The following is a 20,333-nucleotide window of genomic DNA, read 5'->3' on the forward strand; positions in this document are numbered from 1 at the left end:
AAAAAGGACTTTCCAAGGAATAATATCCAAATACAAGGGTACCATTTACAAGTTCAATTAACAATGAAAAATATGCAATATTGTGATCAATCAAAATTCTTTTAGACCGTTTTGCCTTGTCCAGTGCACTGCAATGCTAACGTACAACTCTGCCATATTGCCTCCACTCTATATTATTCATCACACATTTAAAATGGTGACTCGCTGGTTTAAAAAAAAAAAATCAAAAAGCAAACAAACAAACAAAAAAAAAAAACAGTGTTTTGTTTCGTAAGCTCTTATTTCATTTCGACGTTTGGTTCTTTGCGAAGGGACATCGAACAAAATCTGAGCCGAGAATCAAACCACTGCGAGACAGACGTGCTAACCACGAGGTCACCGACATAATTCATGAGTGGGAAGGCGGTGTTATCCAACTGCCTGCTGATCTAATTCATCGAGTGTAAACAGTGCTCCAGTGAACGAGTACATTTCCACTGTCCGAATAACCAGCTGACCTCTAATGTTTGCTAACTCCTGCTTTACACTCTGTTACATAAGACAAGCTAGTGTATGTGTGTGTGTGTGTGTGTGTGTGTGTGTGTGTGTGTGTGTGTGTGTTTGTGTGTGTGTGTGTGTGTGTGTGTGTGCGTGTGGAGCCATGCGGGGACTGAGCTGTATTCACTTTGCCGGGCCCCAGCAGAGGCAGCTGCCTTTGTGTATTCAGCGGGCGAATGACACTTCACATGCACCGAGTGTGACTTCGGCGTTCCAATAATTCAAGAAACAAAACGGCACTCGTGGCGCGGACCCATGCAGCTGCTCTCCACAGCTCGACGGCTGCTATTATCGAAGCGCTCCTGACCTCGCTGTTCAACTATAATCCGCTGTTGGTTATTGCCTTCAAATCTCTCGGCAAGGTGCTGCCGCTGCTGTGAATAAAACACCACTCTCAGGAAAAAAAAAAAAGAAAAATCTGGAATATCTAACATGTTGATGTTTCGGGTATTAGGTGTAAAAACATAGGCAGACAGAATCTTTTTCAAAGTAGAATGCGTCATACTCGGCGGAAACAATGCGATAAGCTCGGGAAAAAGTTAAAGCATCTTTTTTCCGCTGTATGCTTGTCGTGACATTATGGTGTGGTATCAAGCAACTAAGCGTTGACATTATCCTCTCAAAAGTTGAAAGGTGCTTTTTATTTCGCCTCAAACAGAAATGTTTTGTATAGTAACTGCAAATACAGCACATGTAACTGTCCTCCATGAAGCGTCTCCAGTTGGTCCAGAATGCTGCTGCTCGCCTCTTGACTGGTAAGAGGGAGCACATCACTCCTACTCTGGCATCCCTTCACTGGCTGCCTTTACATTTTCGAGTTCTTTTCAAGATCCTATTATTTGTTTTCAAATCTTTAAATGGCCTCACTCCACCTTAATTCTCTGAGCTCCTTCGCCCATACACACCTGCCCGGTGCCTCAGCTTTGCGGACCAGACATTATTAGAGGTACCAAGAACTAAGCGGAGGCTCAGAGGGGACCGAGCCTTTTCCGTTGCAGGTCCCTCTCTTTGGAATGACCTCCCACTGAACATTCCGCAAGCTCCCTCGCTGTCCATCTTTAAAACTCGCCTCAAAACTCAATCAATACGTATTCAGAGCCGCACAACGAGTGCGCGATGGCTCACAATTTAAGATCGGCCGCAACACTTTCCCGCGCGATGTCAAGAACTCGGCAAGAAACAACCAACATCAACATCAACAAGCCACAATACCAGGAAGAATGATTCCTCTGTACTGTCCTTTTGACACACTGGATCCGTTTCTCTGCCTGTTGACTTGGCACAAACGTCGCCCCACCCCGCCACCCTCCACTTACAAAAGAGCAAACAGCTCGGGGAATTTTTCTCCAAAAACCCCATTGCAATTCTCCTCCACGCTAGTTAAATTACAAAAGAGGTCACAGCAGGGGGAGCTCAGAGCATAGCGACCAATCGCCGGGCAGGCGATTCTCCCCGCTTGTTTGTCAACATAGCGTGCTTGCGTAATTGGTATAATTGTCATGCTGGAGCTCCGAACAAAACGGGGGCGTTCCTTTTTGGCGAGCGCGGGCCATGTCATTTTTAACGGACATGATTCTGGAGGCGCTCCCAGGGACGCAAGTATGTTGCCGCGACAGCTCGCCTGATAAAATGGCCGCCTTTTATCTCTGCTGTGCATATGAAAGGCTTATACTTCCTCCGTGACAGATTCTACGCCTCATCGCGGTGGGATTTGCCTCCGTACACCACAACACAAGCTAAGGGCAAAACAATGTAATACATGTGCAGCCGCATTTCAAACACTGTCAAATTATGCGTATGCATGTTTGCATCTTTGTGCTCATTGCCAGTGCAGTGGGCTAGCACTGGGTGGGGCATGAGGCCAGATGCCCCGGGCTGCAAATTCTTACAGCTCTTTTAAATCCCAAAAGAACCCCAAAAGAGTCGCATGTATTCTTTTTTTTTTTTTTTCCGAGAAAATTTCCAAGTAGAGCGCAGATCTCTGCACAGATTAAAGATGTGTGTTTGTTTGTCTCGACGTATGTTCACGCGACTCAGTTACTTCCTGGTTTATGAATGCCATAGAACAGAGGACCGAACACTTTTAAATGATTGTGTGGACACGTGGTAAAAAAATAAAAACAGTCTTTAAAACATTTGTAAAATTGTCTTATGTCTCTGTTTGTCTATTTGGAGATAAACAGGAGCATTTGTATTGTGGTGCAGAAGGAACACTTCCGTTGTTTTCATCCGGAGCTGCACAAAAATGTTCTTCCTCAGCACATGACCCAGAACTCAAGGGATTTTGGCAGAAAGACACAGTGCCTGTCAGTAAATATTTGATTTTAATCTTAGCCAAACGTCAAACAGTATTTAAAATGGAACTGAAGTAGCCCTGCTCCTCTTTCCCTACCTGTCCCATCTCTCTTTGTAGAGCTATTTCATAATTTTCCAAACTCAGCCACATACCATGAGTCATCCCAGAACTACATTTCATTGCTAACTAAGAATGACAAAGTACCCCCCTACATTAATATGTGCAGAAGCTACATTTACAGTACTTGTTGCATTTATGACACATTTACGGATGCATGCGTGCATGCATCAACTCGGTCTGTTGTCAAACCAACATTACAGGAAGCTTCTCGAGTCTGATACTCGGGGAGGCCCAAAAAACCTTGCCTCACCCTGTCTACTTCCACCACATGCAATGTGTACACATCAAATCCAGAGTGAAATGTGTTCAAAATGTCTGCTGTTGAACAGCAGAGCGATTGCCATCCATTTTCTGCAGCGCCTTTCGTCATGAGGGGTGAGCGAGAGCCACTCTGAGCAGACTTGGGGCGAGAGGTGGGGGTCCGTACACTATCGACAAACAACCATTCACACCTACGGACAAATTAGAGCGCTCGCTACCTACGGGTGTGTGTTTTTCCAATTCCATATAGAAGAGCACAACTTATGACTTGGACCCAGAAACACTGTGAGGCAGACACGCTAACCATTTATCCACCGTGTACAGGGTCTCATTATGCAACCTTCAATTATCCTTAATAATCCGTCGTGACTACTAGATATGATAATGATATAGTATCTGTAATAATTGTAATGATGTCGAGTTGGATGTGCTGAACGTGAAATACAATCATTTGTTTCATTACTGCCGGGTGGCGACACCATTAATCTGACAGCCCCCAATAAAGCGCTTTGTGTGGCGTTCTCTGATTGCTCTTTACCACCAAAATAAACAACTTGGCTCCTTTCAGTGACGCCACTGTAATTTGCTCCAACGGCGGAGGCATTTATCTTGAAATTTATTTTCAATTTGAGGTAAGCTGCCGTCATGAAAGCCAAATCACTACCAGGGAGAAGATTATTCTAATTACTAACCAACTGTCGTGCGTGCCGCATGTGTCACAACACGCCGCAACCAGTAATCAGTTTCACACAATCATTTAAGCACACATTTACATCTTCAGACATTAAAATTGTCTTCATTTGTATGGTAATGTTGTAAAATTAAAAGCCGCAATCCGCTCCAACGGGGCGTGACGGAATCCAGAAACATACATTTTATGGCCAATTTGTGATGCAATCTCAAAAGATGAGATGTTAGTTGCTGCCGGGGAACAGACTGACGTTATTTCAGAGTCTCCTGAAGGATGCGCTTGGCCATCTGACAGCACGGGAATGCGACGAGCATACTTTTCATTTCAAATGGACGTTAAGGGGAGGAGGTGGAGGAGGGGCGTCCGATAGTATGTTGCATTAAGCAAGGCAGAGTAGACAAATGCTCTCATGTGAAAGCCCATCTTGTTAAAGCTTCATCTGAATTAGACCATAATGCTGGCATTGCTTGCTCCCCGGGGTTTTCTTTGCCATTTGTACTGTGAGCGCCGCAATCCCCCTGACAGGCCTGTTTATGACTGCTCTGGCATCAGAGGGCCCGAGCCGAGCCTTCATTAGAGATTAAAGTGATGGTCGCAAAGTCCAAAGTGATCGCCGCCTCCCACAACCGGGGCGAGGCGGAACACTCAGTGAGCTTAAGCGCATGAACATTCATTAAGAAGAGACCAAGCGCCTGCACATTTTGCCAACATTACAAAGAGACGTTGGCGTGGGGTTTCATTCACACACGTGCTATAGCGGAGCCTCTAAAGTAAAAGTAACAGAAATCAAACGCCATCATAGAGCCTAAGCGGGCAATGTAAAAGCACTTTCAAGTCACTGTCGCTCAGAGCACAAAAGAAGTTAACCGCTATTAATAGTCATTTTTTATTTTTGACATGCTTGTTACTTAATGTGAGCATGTGCAAAAACAATCACTTCATTGTTTGTGCGAACAGATGTGAAATCTAATCTATTAAACTGGGGCTCCCAAGACGGACAAAATCACAAACTTGCCAAGCAGTTCATTTTGTGTATTTTGGGAGGAATACTGTATATGCAACGAGAGGTAAATTCAGCTTGTGTAAATATTTTTGAAATGCCAGAAACAAATACAATCGTGAGATGACGTCAATTCAGGAATGCATTTTTTGGAGCCTCCTTTCATCTCTGCATTTGCGTGCGCCTGGGTCATTTCAGCGTATGGTGTTAGCCTCTCTCAGCGTAATTTCCCGGGTGTGCTGTCCCAAGTTTTGAAATGAATGTTGGAGAATGATGAGAAATGATGGGCAAACGCATCCTATACCACGCACTCGGGGTGAGTTAAATCAAACAAAACATGGCTTTTTAGAGCGTGCTGGCTTTCCCAAAATTGCGGGGGTAAAATATTTCTTTGCTATCACTCAGTAGAATGTTTTTTGTCTTCCACTAACGCTTCCAGTTCCATCACGTCTAACTTCATTTTGTACTTGTGGCGCTCTCCCAAATGATGCACGACGAAAACTATCTATGCTAACGAAAGAGCAAAACCTTATTTGAACATTCAGCGGTTTCCAGCTATTTTACACCTGTTGCCAACAACTCCAGCAATCTAGGAGATCTGAGTGAATTATTAACTATAAACACCACTCGTTGAGGCCGAGCAGAGCTCATATTTTGACACTAACCGAACTCAGGTCCCGTTTTGCCGACATTTTACATGACACCGATTCTTGAGGGATTACGTTTTCCCTTTTAAGTTTCCATTTGTATGTTGCTATGTAGCGGATATGTTATTTAGCCAAACACAATGATCGAGCGACGTCTGTGAGGCATCGCTTCAATGTTCACTGTAGCTATCATCATGATTGCCGCTGACCTCGGAGGTTAGGCTCAGAGGAGCTCCTCGCCTTTCGCGCTGAAGCTTAGCCATCTGCTAATCCACAGCTGGTGGGACTTTATTACTGATAGGAATTAATAATAGACTATGTGCAGCTGGATGGAATTCTTGGCCTCCGCACCATAACCCTGAACTCTCAAGCACCCCCCCACCCCCCACCCCCACCGCTCCTCCCAGTTATTATATGCAACACAGTCACCTGCTTGAAACCCTGCAAAGCAACCTGCTCGATTAGCAGTGCTCCATAGTCATGCTAATAGTTCTTCCTTTTTAACACAAGTGAACTTACTTCCGCAGTTTAAAATTCAGCAAATTATTTCACACCTATACGGTAGATAACAAAGAGCAATGCATAACAATAGCGCTCAGAAATAATGGCAGACAGAGGTTAAACAAAGCGTCAGAGCTTTTATACACACCGCAATGCCTGCCTATTCCTCCATTAAAATTCCTGCTCTAACTCATAGAACAAAAGAATGACTCTCGTGGGGGAGACAGAAAACAGACACCTGTCAATCACAGCTCCTGTGACTCCGTATTTCCTGTGTCACAGCCTGCCGGATGGAGAAATGTGCAATATTCTGATAATATTTCATGCAAACTAATGCAAGTCAGAACACTCCACTACTGGCCAGAAGGAGGGGAAATGAGACCAGGTAATTATCGGATTGCCCCAAGGCAAGAAATGATAGAGATTGCAGAGAACCGGGACATTTAGCCCCGCTAATGAAGGCCCGTGTTTAGGCAGCACAGGGAATGAGGGAGCTCGGGGAAGCTCGGCAGGCGGTAGACGCTGATAAGACCTTCTTACATAATGGCCACGTTAAAGGTCTGGACTGCTGTGAGGATGGACTCTTGCTGTACCTCACACCAACTTGCCTTGACATTTAATCAATTTAAGCGGAAACATGTGCTAATTCTACCTGAAAATGTGGCAAATCATTGCCACGGGACCGCACAACGCCCGACTTGAATGTAGGATTAGCATAGTTGCTAGTAGTAGTTTAGTAGCAGTCGTGTTGAGTAGTAATTGCTTTTCATTTTGGTGGTACATATTATTTAGTTACTAGTAGTTTATTTCTTACAGCAGGGACAGGAGTACAAGTAGTTCGTATTAGTATAGTTAGAAATTTTAGAAAAGTGGTGTGAATGATGAAAGCATTTCCATTTTTCTCCCCTCCATTAGTTTGACACACTTCTGATTTCACCTAATTCATCCGATTCACATCATTCCAATATCAACATATTCCGAAAATTCAGGCCTTGTAGGCAATTAATTTCACAGTTTTCCCCAAAATCAACATTTTTCAAAAAAATCTCCCATTCATCCTCAAAGGGAACATTGCTCCCTTTTGAGATGCAAAATATTCAGCTCATTAAATATACTTTGGGAATAATTTCCAACTTGCCAAAATTTCCCACTGACAAGAAATTCAACATTTTCACCTCTAAAATATCTAAACAAAATAATAATAATAATTTTTAAAAAAATCATTATTGATTCCCACAGACACATTCAGCAAAAAAAAAAAAAATCTCATCATTGTTTCCATTTGAAATTCAAATCATTCAGCACATTAAATTCACCCTGGTAACAATTCTAAACATGCCCAACAAATTCCATGCCCCCCCCAACCCCCTCCCCAAAACCCACCAACAACCCCCACTCCCAAAAAACTCCCCAATTATTCACTCACATTATTTAATATAATTCTGTATCCTTCGGCATCATAATTAAAGTAGTTTTAGCAATTAACATAATAGTAACATTGCGGTGCTTGGTGGACTCGTAAGGGTGCCTCAATTGCTGTGTTAGCGCCAGCATCCATGCTAACTCTTCAGTGACGCACAGTGCTTCCATAGATGTTGCCACGCACTAAAATCATCTACAGTGTGTCTGTTTTCCACAAACAGATGTTGATAAAAGAAGAAGGAAGGTAAGTAGTCCAGTCTAGTCCAAGCCCAAAGTGTTGAATTATTTGGGTTTGACTTTCGGTTAAAATTGAGGCAGTGAATGTAACAGACGCTGACAGATGTAACAGATGCAGGAGCAGACTTTCTTTGTGGAAGGAACAACTGCTCCTTGTTGAAAGTAACCGCTCTCAAATGTGAAGTGTATCACAACCGAGCATCTCCACTGAAGAAAAAAAAAGGCTCCACTCTCTGCTCTCTAACCCGGTATTACCCCCAAACCCGCCTTGTCTATTTAACCCTATTGAAGAGTGTTATGTTTACCCATCTCGACAGCGTTACTTAAAGTGCTAAAAAATAAAAAAAAGAGATGTCTTATTTTGTATATGCAGCACTTCCCTCAGGATGGATATGAAAGTTTAATCATGGCATTAGGATTCACAGGCATTCCCTCGCCAGACCTGCTCGCAGCCATCGGAATTGCTAATTTGCTGCTTTGGTGGTTGAGGAGGAGATGAATGGTAACAGGACTCTGATTTGTCCAGATAACCTTGACCCGCCGGTGTCGGAATTCCTGTTGTTGAAAGTAACCGCTCTCAAATGTGAAGTGTATCACAACCGAGCATCTCCACTGAAGAAAAAAAAAAGGCTCCACTCTCTGCTCTCTAACCCGGTATTACCCCCAAACCCGCCTTGTCTATTTAACCCTATTGAAGAGTGTTATGTTTACCCATCTCGACAGCGTTACTTAAAGTGCTAAAAAATAAAAAAAAGAGATGTCTTATTTTGTATATGCAGCACTTCCCTCAGGATGGATATGAAAGTTTAATCATGGCATTAGGATTCACAGGCATTCCCTCGCCAGACCTGCTCGCAGCCATCGGAATTGCTAATTTGCTGCTTTGGTGGTTGAGGAGGAGATGAATGGTAACAGGACTCTGATTTGTCCAGATAACCTTGAACCGCCGGTGTCGGAATTCCTGGGGATGTACGTTGCTCAATCACTCCCTTTTATCTCCCATCTTGAACCGCTGTCCACTGACACCTTGACAACCAGCCTGAATCAGTTGCTCACCCCGGCTGGTTCAGACAGAGACATTAGCTTGCCGTTGAAATGCCACGGGCAAAATGATTTTGAACATTTATCTTAAACAAAGCCTCTGACAATATCACAGTAATTGTGACCGCCTTTCCAATCTGAATTGTTAATTCCTATCGCTTGCCGAGACGCCACTGGAGGCGGCGATACGATAAAGAAGAAAGGTTCTGACAGGGTTATGAGTCAGCAGAGATGTAAAATTCAAATTGGCCAGGCGAAGCAGTTTGGAGCTGATGGTGATTCGAGCCGACTCACTGGTCAGCCCCGCAGTACAGTACAGTAGCCTGCGGCTCGAACATGGCCGTTACTCATACGTGCATACGTTCATACAAACAACATACAACATGCAGGCGCTTCATCAGCAGACCACATGAGGCGAGTGAAACCTCAAACACTTCAACAAAGGAAAGCCTGAGCGATCTTTGAGACACTGCTTAAAAATCCACTCCGTAATCCATAAAATATGGTGCTACAATGCACTTACTGGCGTCACCTAATACATTCCACATTATTGAAATACTGCAGGACTTTGGTCCACGTTAGTAAGATGATGCTTTTTTTTTTTTTTTTTAAGGGCAGTAACTGAAATAATCCGTTTTACTTTCAATAACTAATATTAACTCTTTGAGCGCCATTGACGTGAAATGATGTCAATAGGGACTCTACAAGGCAATTGCCAACAACTATTATTATTATTATTATTATTATTATTATTATTATTATTTTATTTTTATTTTTTTTATGGGAATGCGCTGACAAAAGTCTTGAGCGGCTCTGGGTTGACGAGTAAGCCGGGAATCATGACTAGGTGAGTTTTTCGGTAAATCTCTGCAGATAGCTGATACAGAATTCTTTTTTTTTTTAAATCATGAATATTTCTATGTTGATGCAGCTGGCCTTTTTTTTGTTTTTTGTTTTTATTGTCCTCACTCTTCTTCAAATAATATGTTAGCTTCACCGTAGCCACATGCTGTAATTAGACAGAGGTGACCATTGTTCTACTCTGCTTGTTGTTTGTGAGCTATACTCCCTCTTATCAAATTCATTTGTTGTTGTTTTCAACGCTGTACACTTTTTTTTTTTTCGGGGAAAATCGACCGCTCCAAAATGGCACGAGCAGAACAGAGGCGGTACTGTGCACTGTCAGTCTGTCATTTTTATTTTGACTTTGTCGCCAGCATTTCTCAGCATTCACACCATTCACGGATTTACAATTCCTCGTATGACTTTTTGAAAAGCATTTTGATATAAAAGCGGGTAGAATGTTTGTATTAGCCTGTTCGGCATGGTGTTTAGGATATTGTCCGAAATAAATAAGAGGAAATTAATCGTTCGTGTTGGAAGACGGAGCAGCAGGAGCCCGAACTCTTGCTGTTTTCTGCCAGAGCCTCGCTCGCTCTCCATGCACACCGCCATCTTTCACTCAGCCAGCCTCCTCCCACGTCTCCTCACCCACTGGGCACCAACGAGGCCCGGGCGACGTACACCCCTGCCAAACATCCATTTACTCCCTGTAGGACTCCTGCGAATCACGAGCAGGCCTGTCATTGAGACTGGAATTCCAGGCGCACCTGTGAGCTTTTTTTTTTCCCCCCGTCTTCCAGCTGAGCATGTACGGAATGCAATATTTGGATTTAAATTGGGTTTGATCACTTCCCCGGCGCCGCCTGGTCCGGTTAACTGACAAGACACGCTATTGGGCGGTAATTGCATCCCTGTGGAGAGGCTTGTAGCCTGCGAGGGAAGGTGAGGAATTGCTAGGTGACACATGACCACTCAATTCAGCCCATTAATGCCAAAGAAACTTACAACCCAAGACCCTGAGTATGCGTAACGTGTACACTTGAGAGACAGTCATGGATTGGCTTATAAATGAGGAGCATGTCCTGATGACCAGATATGTTCTTCACCTTTTACCATCCCGGCCAGGATGCATGATGCTAATCTGCAGATGCATGTCTTTTTTTTTTTTTTTTTTTGGGCTGTAGCAGAACAGATGGAGATATTGGATGCTTCCAGGAATTATTAATGGCACACCATGATCCCAAATGACCTTCGGCAAATAGTCTCCCAGCACCGAAGTACACAGACATCCCTGCACATCCATATTGGATCCAGACAACACACCTGGCTTTGTGAAGAAAGAGCCAACCATCATGCCTGTACTTGCACCTCTAATCCAGCAGGGAAGCTTTCTTTTTATCCTTTTTTTTTTTTTTTACCTCATTCAAAAGCAGCAAGGAGGCATCCAATCACATTAAAAACAATTGTATGTTTCAGGAATAGATTTGAGATTTATGCGGCAAACACACTAATTCCGTAAAGCCCAATTTGTTTCTCCCACAATGGGAACCATACAGTGGAATTAATCCACAGAAAGCCGTTCCTGTAGTTTTAAAAATAAACCCTTCATGATTGGAGGCTTTTGTGCTCGCTCAGGGGATGTACTATTGTGACATCAAATCTATATTTCAAACATGCATCCGTAATACGCATAAAATATCTGTTGCCTATGGATAACATTCAGTTCAGAAAGCAAACGGAACTCCAAATTTGAGCTCAATTAAAACAAGGCGGCATCAACCGCACGCTCGGCGGAAGCACGCATTTGGAGATCGCAATTGTCAAAAGCTTGAATATAGAGTTATCCATAGATTTGGAATGAAACCATTAAAAATAAGAACTACGGTTATGGTGTTGCCAACTTCTATTGATGACTTTTACTTCATCCTTTTTTTTTCTTTTCATGACCACATAGGCCAGAAACCCTGTGCAACAAAGCTCACTTGTTCTTGTTTGGGTTTAGCTGAGGTCATACGGGGTTAAGGGGTTGCTGGCAATTAAGAATGATCCAGGCGGCCATGTACTACAACCGCATACACAAGGTCTACGGCCCTTTGAGGATAAAAAATGATGCGCTCTCAGAAGACACAGCAGGTCTTCAAAGCGCTACAACTGAAGGCGGAATTGATCACACACTTTTCCCTCACACCAGGTATGGAAAAAAAAAAAAAAAACAACCCGAGGAATTCATTATTTAAACAGTGTCCATCTCCAGATACGCCGAGGCCTCTAGTTAATTACCTCAGGGCTCGTTAATGAGGCTGTGTAAATAAATATAGTTTGTCTACTATGTATATCGTGTTTACTCAAGTAGAAGCCTGCGTCGAAAAAAAAAATCCCTTATGTATAAATTAGAATAATCCCACATCAAGAGAAAGGGTGGGAAAAAAAATGCATGCTGTGATCAAAGCAGAGCGGGCGATGTAAACATGTGTCAAAAGATCAAAACAAACAACCAAAAAAAAAAAGGAATGTAATCCTCTGCCGAAATGGGCAAGGTATTCATTCAGAACTTGATCATTTTCATTTGTGGAGAAAGCATGCTTTTAAACATTTTCACCCGGGTGTCTTTTGCTGCGAGACTAAATACTTCAGTCATGGGGCACTGTTTGGCAAAATAAAGAAAGCGCTTTGTTCGAAAAAAAAAAGTCAAAATAGAAAAAAACAAACCCCCAAACAAACAAGGAGGTGGTTGAAACTGGTGCCCTAATTTTGCCCGAACACTAATACCACCTTCAAGCAACAACCGAACCAAAAACTGTATTTGTTGTGGACTTGTATAAAATCGCACAGCATTTCCATTTATCAGGTTCCAATAATAAAACAGAGAAATCGTATTTTAGATCCCGCTATTGTATGACATATTCAAAACCGAATGGATGCAACTAGTACTGCTCTGGGAAACCTTTTCATTTGTTGATAAGCGTCATCTAAATTAATCGTTAATCGGAGACAATCAGAAACCAAGCCAAGACATCAAGACTCCCCCGAAAAAATAAAGCGAACACAAAAAAAAAAAAACCCAACAAAGCAAAACAGCGCGATCATTAGTATGCTGCAAAGTTTGCCTAACGACCGAATTTACTGTCATCGGGACGCTAGCATTTCCAGAAGAAAGCACATTGCGGAACTTTTGTACGTGCAAAACATTCAGTCCTTTGCAGTGCATTTGAGTGTGATGACAGTGGGATGCCATTAGGCGGAGGCCTGCGCAAGATTGATAGTAATTGAGAATGCTCTGTTTGGGCACACTCTCCTTTGCTTGCCCCAAGACACACATTAAATGCATTAAAACAGCCATCAGCGCAGTTGGGATACGGCTGTCTTCCTCTCCCCCTCCAACTATTGACAAAACAAAACTTTGAGATGACAGCTGCTGATTTGTAACCGAGCGACAGATCCCCGCGAGCAAATAAAGCAGGCGTGCCCGTCTTTTCCCGGGAAATGTGTTTCCCGTTGACACAAATCCATTTAACAGCACATAAGCCCGAAAAAGTTTACATAAGGATACATTTTTCGAGCAACTGCGAAGCTATTTCCTTCAATTTAACTGATGCTTTTGTCCCGCGTGTTGGATTCAGGGAGCTTTGAAAATGAGCTCAGCTTTTTTTTTTTCTTTTTTTTTTTAACATCAAGCTCCTATTTGCCCAAATTAGGCTCCTCTTAGAGCGCGATCATATAAGCACATCCCAAGACTCTCTTTGCTGACACGCTTGTTGTCACAAGCCTCCCCCCCCCCACCGCACCCCCCTCAAAGGAAACGGTGGTGGGTGATTGCCAGCTGCACTCCGGATTACCAGCCTTTTGGAGTCTTTGAGCAATCGCTGAGAGCTGGAGCACCGTCTCCAGCTCCTTAATCAGTTCAGCCGGGGAGGGATGGATCCTGACGTGCAAAAGGCTCAGCATGATGGGGAATAAACTCATAATCAGCAATCAGATATTCCGCATTGCGAGGTGGGGGCGGGGAGCTCATCTCAGATAGGTCAAGGAGCTCTCCACAGACAAGTTAACCCCTTTTGCCTCCCTGCTGGGGAACTCACATATTGTCTCAAACTCAAACGGGCTTCATAGACAAATTGATTGTCAACGACCGCTATCGATACTACAGCGGTGCCTTGAGATATGACGGAGGAAAAAACAGCGAGCTACGATGTTATGCTTTATGAAAACATGGAGGAAGGACATCATGAAATAGAATTAAAAAGAAACCGTTTCATAACACACTTTCTTCATTTGCTCTTCTCAATCTGTGCGCTTTATCCATCTGGGGGCCAGTTAAAGACAGATATACGGACATATTGTTTATTGATGTGTCTCAAATCATCTCAGCTTATCAGTGCGGCACTAATATTCGTCATTCTTTGCAGAGGCTTAAGAATATAGACCTGCAAGTATTGATAACAAACCACCACATAATGCTAATTGTTTGCCCAAATGCCTGGAGAGTTTCTAATTGTATGTTAGCATTCTGGTATCGGAGGCTATTTGGTTGCTTTAAATTCAACCCAAACCTAATCAACTAGATTAGAATGTCGTGTGCTGGCTGGGTGGACTCCCTGAGTTCAAACTTTAGCTCAGGCGAGGGCTGGGTGATAATTCAATGTCAATATGTATCGCGAAAGACACGTGATTAATATCAATAGCAAATAAATTGGATAGATTAAAAAAAATAATAATAATAAAATCAGGAAGCAAAGCTCGGCCAACACCGGCGTGTTGTTAGCGCGCAAGAAAAGTTTTTGAGAGTCAAGTCACCTGCCGACCCAAAGAAGAAGCTGCCCGATGGCCCTGGGCTAGTGTCCGTCCACCACGTACATTACAGACGCTTTGAAAATGATCAAATAACACTTCAAATATTTGGGGCCCGTTCCAGTTGTGGTAGTGCCTCCGCAACTTGTTCAAAAAGATTGAATTGATATTGGACACTGGTGACTGGCCTGCTGTCACCTTTCCCTGCGCGCTATTCTCCTGAACGCTAATTCCAAGAAAACAGTTTCAAAGTATCACTTGGCACACTCCTGAAGTTGGTAAACAGGGCTGGATTTCATTAAAGTGCCATGTCCCCGAAACGGCCATGTGCAGTGCATTTCAACAAAGTACATTGCCTTGCACATTCTTTCTCCTTTCATCTTTGGTAATTAGCACTGAAACAGCATTTCTTCCATTTCAAATGCATGCATGAGCATAAAAATCAATCTTGAACAGACTGTTCCGGCAAGGCTATTTTTCTTTGTTATTCATGATGACAGCGTTTCTTTTAATGCGACTTTGTTTGGGACGGCGAGCGCCTATGCGACGCTAACCTTGAGCGTGAGCTTCAACTTGTCAGCCAGCGCATGCGCACTTGTAAGTGAAGCTGCGCAAGGTCTCACAAAGTTTGGATTGTTTCGCCGCTCTTAAAACAGAACCACCACCTGATAATGTTGGACAAGAAGCAATCTCAGTGGCTTATTATGGGATTTATAATCAAACAGCCTTCACACCTCTCCCCCCCCCCCCCTTTTTGTAATAAAATGGTACTGCCCACGTCGCGACGACCTTTGTTACAGCACCGCCCGCGCCCTCGGCTCATCGGAATTCCATGCACTTCTCATTTTTCATCCTTTCCTCCCTGCCAGGGTCCCCAGATGCAGCAGTCCGTCTCCACAGAGCGGAGGGGAGGGTGACTTTGTATGTCGTGACCTTTGACCCTTCCTCACGCCCCGAACTCGACAGCATTCTAGCGCTGCACTTCTGACAGTGCCGGCACCACGTCTTTTCTTTTCAAACGGAAGCACGGACGGGCGAGCCCTTCAAGGGCGAGAGCTTGACCACCGTGTTACCACTTCTGAGTCAACCAAATGAGCGACACCTCTTGAACCTCTTCTGTAGCAAGGAGCCACGACTCAGGCCAACACGTGAAAGTTCTCCTCCTTGATCCGGCTATGTCAATAGTGCATTCAAGTGGCCAAAACTGCAAGCGTATAATTCTCCAATTCATTAAACAAAGAAAATAAACACAATGTGCTTCAGTGCAGTGTGTTGACAGTCGGCTGAAACAGGAAATGCTGCTTTGAATCCACCTCGGAACACCATTTTTAAGGGCACGTGTTTTCTTCTTCACTAGATTCTATTTTTAACACGAAAGGCTCTGATGACCACTCAATGGACAAGAGCGTCTATTGGAGACTAAAGCAGCAAAAAAACAGCACATCCAGACAGTGCTATTGAATAGCGTAATGAATAAGATATTTTGGGATCATGTACAACGGGAGGGGAATCAAATCATCTCATACTCGGAATTGAACTTTCTTTCGATATGCGCAATGAAGGTGCTTCACTAACATTCGCGGCTATTTGGTGGAAATGCGGCTAAACAGGCTCCGGGCTCACCACACCTCCGCTGGGTGGACACATGAGGAGACCGAGGCAATAAAAGACATTCACAATGCTCCTTCTCATCGGCGCTGCCAGCGTGAGATCTGATTACAACGTTTCAAAAGAGAAGCAGGCCAACGGTCTGAGGACTCACACATCTCATGAAGCATTGGAGGTTTGTCTCTCATAATAAAAGCCCTTATTGACTCTGCCAATAAGAACAGGCAATGATAGGAGCCAGAGGAGCGAGCCGCTGACTCTTGGGACGCATGCATTAACATAGTCTGGAGTTGCTACTCACCTTCCGCCTTTTGCGGTTTCTCCCGCATCCCCCGTTGGCGTCTCCCGATGGCTTGACACACTCAACACCTCGACGCCTTATGCGCTTTTAACATCCTCTTGTGTTCGAGTCAGACAAAACGCAAAATCAATAACGCTTTTTCCTCCCCATTTCCTCTTTGATGCAACTTCAAAAACACCTATGGACACACGGCCCTCCGGAGGTTCCACAGAGGGGAAACATGATACAAAACGCAGAATAAAAAAAAAAAGGGGGAGGCAGGCATCTTCACGATAACAACAACTTCTAAGCTGAATGTTTATGAGGGCAAACAGGTGCAAATAGGGATGGGAAACAATTTAGCCCTGCCATTAATCTTCCCCTATAGTACTAGGCATGGCGGTGAGCAGAAAAGCCACAAATAAATCACTATAATTTACATTAATGAGAATTGCATCGGAACCCGAAAGTCGAACGCCCCTGACGTTGTTGCACTGTTTGTAATTCAAGCGGAATGTTCCATCCTGTTTGCATTTGGTTCCCTTGCCTCAAATTTGTACACGCTGTAACGTTTATGATTTCTGTCATCGCTTCGAATGCTGCTTCCGGGTCACTGAATTTTTCTTTGGGATCAATAAAATACCTCGAAAATCTAACCACGATGTCAAACGAGATGTGTGGGAATGTATCAACGTCAGTTCAATGAGCACCGCGGTGGACCTATCCATTTTGCCGTTTTCTTTTTTTCCTTCTTATTTATGTATTTATTGATGCAATTATTTGTTTGTTTGTTTATTTTGCAAGACTGTGGTCGTCAGAAGGACCGGCCTCGAAAAGGAGAAGAGTAAACATTATCTTTAATACCATAGCTGTGGTAAATGATGATCTAAGCAATGCTGACAGAGGAAGTAGCGTGTCAGCAGTTAAATGCTACATGACAGGACGTTGCTATAAGGGAAGAAAGGAGAAGGATATAAGATATATACACTGTGTGTATATATATATATATATATATATATATATATATATATATATATGTGGGGACTGCTATCCTCCCTCTACTCTATCATAGAGCCAAATCAAAAAATCCATGCTCACAATGGCCAGTCAATATCCCATTAACCAGCCAGGAAAGCAGTCGGGCCGGCATGCGCGTCTCCCCGCGCACGCCACCGACTGGCACACCTCGCACACGTTAATAACTCCCAGGGACGCCATTGCACTTCCTGCGACGGCCGAGCGGCGATGGAAAGGACGATGGCACGCACGCTCAGTCTTGTCAGGCTGATTTTTGTCTCTCTTCTGCACTGATGTTATCTTGGTAATTTGGGTCAGATGAGGAAATTTGAACCATGGGCGGAGCAGGAATTAAGATCTTTTTTTTTTTAATGGATTTACAGTTTTTTCATCTTTTGACAACCTAACCAGATGCATGCAAGAACGCAAAATTACCCCTTCTTTTCATCATGTATTTATTTTAAATCCTTTTCAGGTAACTTGTGCTATATTTGCCTTCACCTTAATCTGTGGCCATTTTTCCTCTGGCTCTCTCTCAGTCCTGAGGCTCTAAGTGGATAATAGCCAATCTTGTTAACCTCTGCTTTAATGTGTGAGGGCCTACAGCTTTGCAATGGTCCGCTAATAGAGAGAGACAAATCAACAGCAAATATTAACAGCCGCGATAACGTGACCTCAAAGCACCTATCACGAGACATTTGGCTTTTCCTTCTCTCGCCGGACATTTTTTTTACAGTCTAGTAGACACTCACACTCAATCGCATATTCATGCACAGTCTGCACCCGTTTGGGGGGGGAAGGCAGCGATAGATTTCTCTCACTGCGCTAATGATGAAGGGGTTAACTGGAAAGAAAGGTTCAACTTTTCTTTTTAAAAAAGTACTTTTCTGTCAATAAGCACATCAAAGAACTTTTCTTTAATGATGTAACTAGGTTTTTCATTTTAATTGTGCTGAGTAGGCTGCCTCATTTGCATGGGGTAATGAGAGGGATGTTTCCATTATAGGTAATTAGGTACTTGAGAGACAGTGGTGGGGAAAAGGGAGGCAGAGCAGACATGAAGGGAAGGCCCGGGAGGGTGCACAGCCACACAAAAGTGTCTCCTATCGTATGGTGCCGCTCTTGCAGTTGACCATTAACATCGTCAAATAATCAGGGAACTACAACAAGAAAAATATAAACACTACAGGCGGTGCACTTTTCACTGCCAATAGTTCATCGAGTCGCTAAAGATGTCCAATATAGAGAACTTTTTGCTAAATCATAAAGAAGGGGTATGATATAAAGCTCAAATAAATGCACTTAATTGGAACCAACAAATGTTTGCATGGGTGGGACCTACATAGTCCAATATGTAATCAAATGCGAGATTAAAACATTACGTGCTTCATTCTAAATTGAATATAGATGACACCGTGTCGATGGTCATTCGTACAGGTCCGGCAATTAAGACCAAACGTGGCACACGACACAATTTTGATCAAAACAGACACAACACTGGCCACAAGCTTGACTTCTAAATTCATCACATACAGTGCGATCACGCTGCAAACACACAAATAAAAACTTGTTGTCAATCATTCGCACAGAAGAACTAGGGACTATTTTTGTGTTGAGGGTTTTTCGTGTAATGGACTTTTCTGAAGCCAAAAAAAAAACCATTGACAGGTGGAAAGCAAAAAAGAAAAAAAAAGCTGTCAACGCCACACGGCATTATGGTTTGGATCATTTCGTTTTGCATTTAATGCCAAACGACAGCTCTTTGGTCCCTCATGACTTGTTATTCAAGCCATTTGCATCACGTGCGCACGTGAGCATGTCTGCATATGAGTCCGGACATTTGTCTGCGCTGAAGAATCAAGAGTGGATTCAAATGTGCGAGGCGCATGCTCATATGTACGATCAAGTGTGAGTGTGTGTGCGTGCGTGCGTGCCAAGCCATGCATGAGAAAAGTGCGTGCTGCACTCTATGTATGACTACACTTTCACTGTCTGCCCCTGCCAATGAGTGTACGCGTGTGTGTGTGTATACTTTTGTCTGTATAATGGAAGGGGTGGAAGACTTGGGATTTGGCATCCTAGATCATCATCACACAGACGGGGGAGGATCCAGTCAGGGTCTCATGGCCACACATGTAAACCCGACTACAACCCCCCCCCTCCCACCCCCCAAAAAATAGGTCAGTGGAGCACTCACATTCACGCATCGTTATTGCACATGCACATCCATTACACCTCCATCAAACAATCCCATCGTCTGGCAGTCGCCTGTCTGCGACCCCACGTTCAACATAGCCACGCACATCCTCCTGCACAACTGACACGTCCTCTGGACTGGAACAACGGGATTAAGAAGTGTGCAAAAAAAGAAAAGCCGCGTGCACACTACCACTCCAAAAATAAATCATCAAAAGTCCAAAAAAAAAGGACAAACTGTCATGTGTAACTTGTACCGTGAGAAGCAGCTGGAGACAAAAAAATATATAATAATAATACTCGACTCTCAATCAAAAGTCGTTCGGAGATTTAAATATCTCAACAAATAAAACATCATGCAGAAAATACAAATAATAATACACATTTTGGAAAGCATCATTTACTTGCATGCATTCTTAAGCAACGTAATACATTTCCGCTCTCTCTCTCTCTCTTTCTCTCTCGATCTGTCATTCATGCCTTGCAAATGAAATGCAAAGAGTTGGCAGCCTCTGAATAGCGAGGCTGTACTTGTTACTCAGGCTGCCCGCACAAGCATGCATTGTTTTTTTTTTTGTTTGTTTTTTTTGTTGTTGTTGCTCCGTCTTACCTTTCATAGCTGAAATCACAAAATACATCATTAAGCTTCGGGTCCATAAGAGAACAACTATCCCCCCGCGCAAAGCCCCTTACACTGCTGTTTCAGCAGTAGCTGGCCAGCACAGCTCTCTGCTTCTCAGCCTTGGAGCATGACCACACCAGAATCCATGTGACTGTGACATCAGCGCTCTGCTCTGACTCCTCCCCCGTCCCCGTCTTCGCCGTCCTCCCCTCCCCGCCCCCTCCCC

At 43.6% G+C, this 20,333-nt stretch overlaps 1 protein-coding gene across 2 annotated transcripts in view; it reads right to left on the bottom strand.

The window, feature by feature from the left end:
• The window catches only part of roraa (RAR-related orphan receptor A, paralog a), a 209,064-nt gene that overhangs the window by 31,289 nt on the left and 157,442 nt on the right, over positions 1-20,333 (bottom strand). Inside the window, exon 1 of one of the 2 annotated variants that reach the window (XM_019875941.1) lies at positions 20,096-20,261. The exons of the other annotated variant lie outside the window; for it this stretch is intronic. Coding sequence (XP_019731500.1) covers positions 20,096-20,126 — 31 coding nt within the window. The 5' untranslated portion in view covers positions 20,127-20,261. Of the gene's footprint in view, positions 1-20,095; positions 20,262-20,333 lie in introns of those variants that run through there. 2 annotated transcript variants of the gene reach the window in all.

This window comes from Hippocampus comes, unplaced genomic scaffold, assembly GCF_001891065.2.
Source record: "Hippocampus comes isolate QL1 unplaced genomic scaffold, H_comes_QL1_v1.1 scaffold142, whole genome shotgun sequence".
Taxonomy (NCBI): domain Eukaryota; kingdom Metazoa; phylum Chordata; class Actinopteri; order Syngnathiformes; family Syngnathidae; genus Hippocampus; species Hippocampus comes.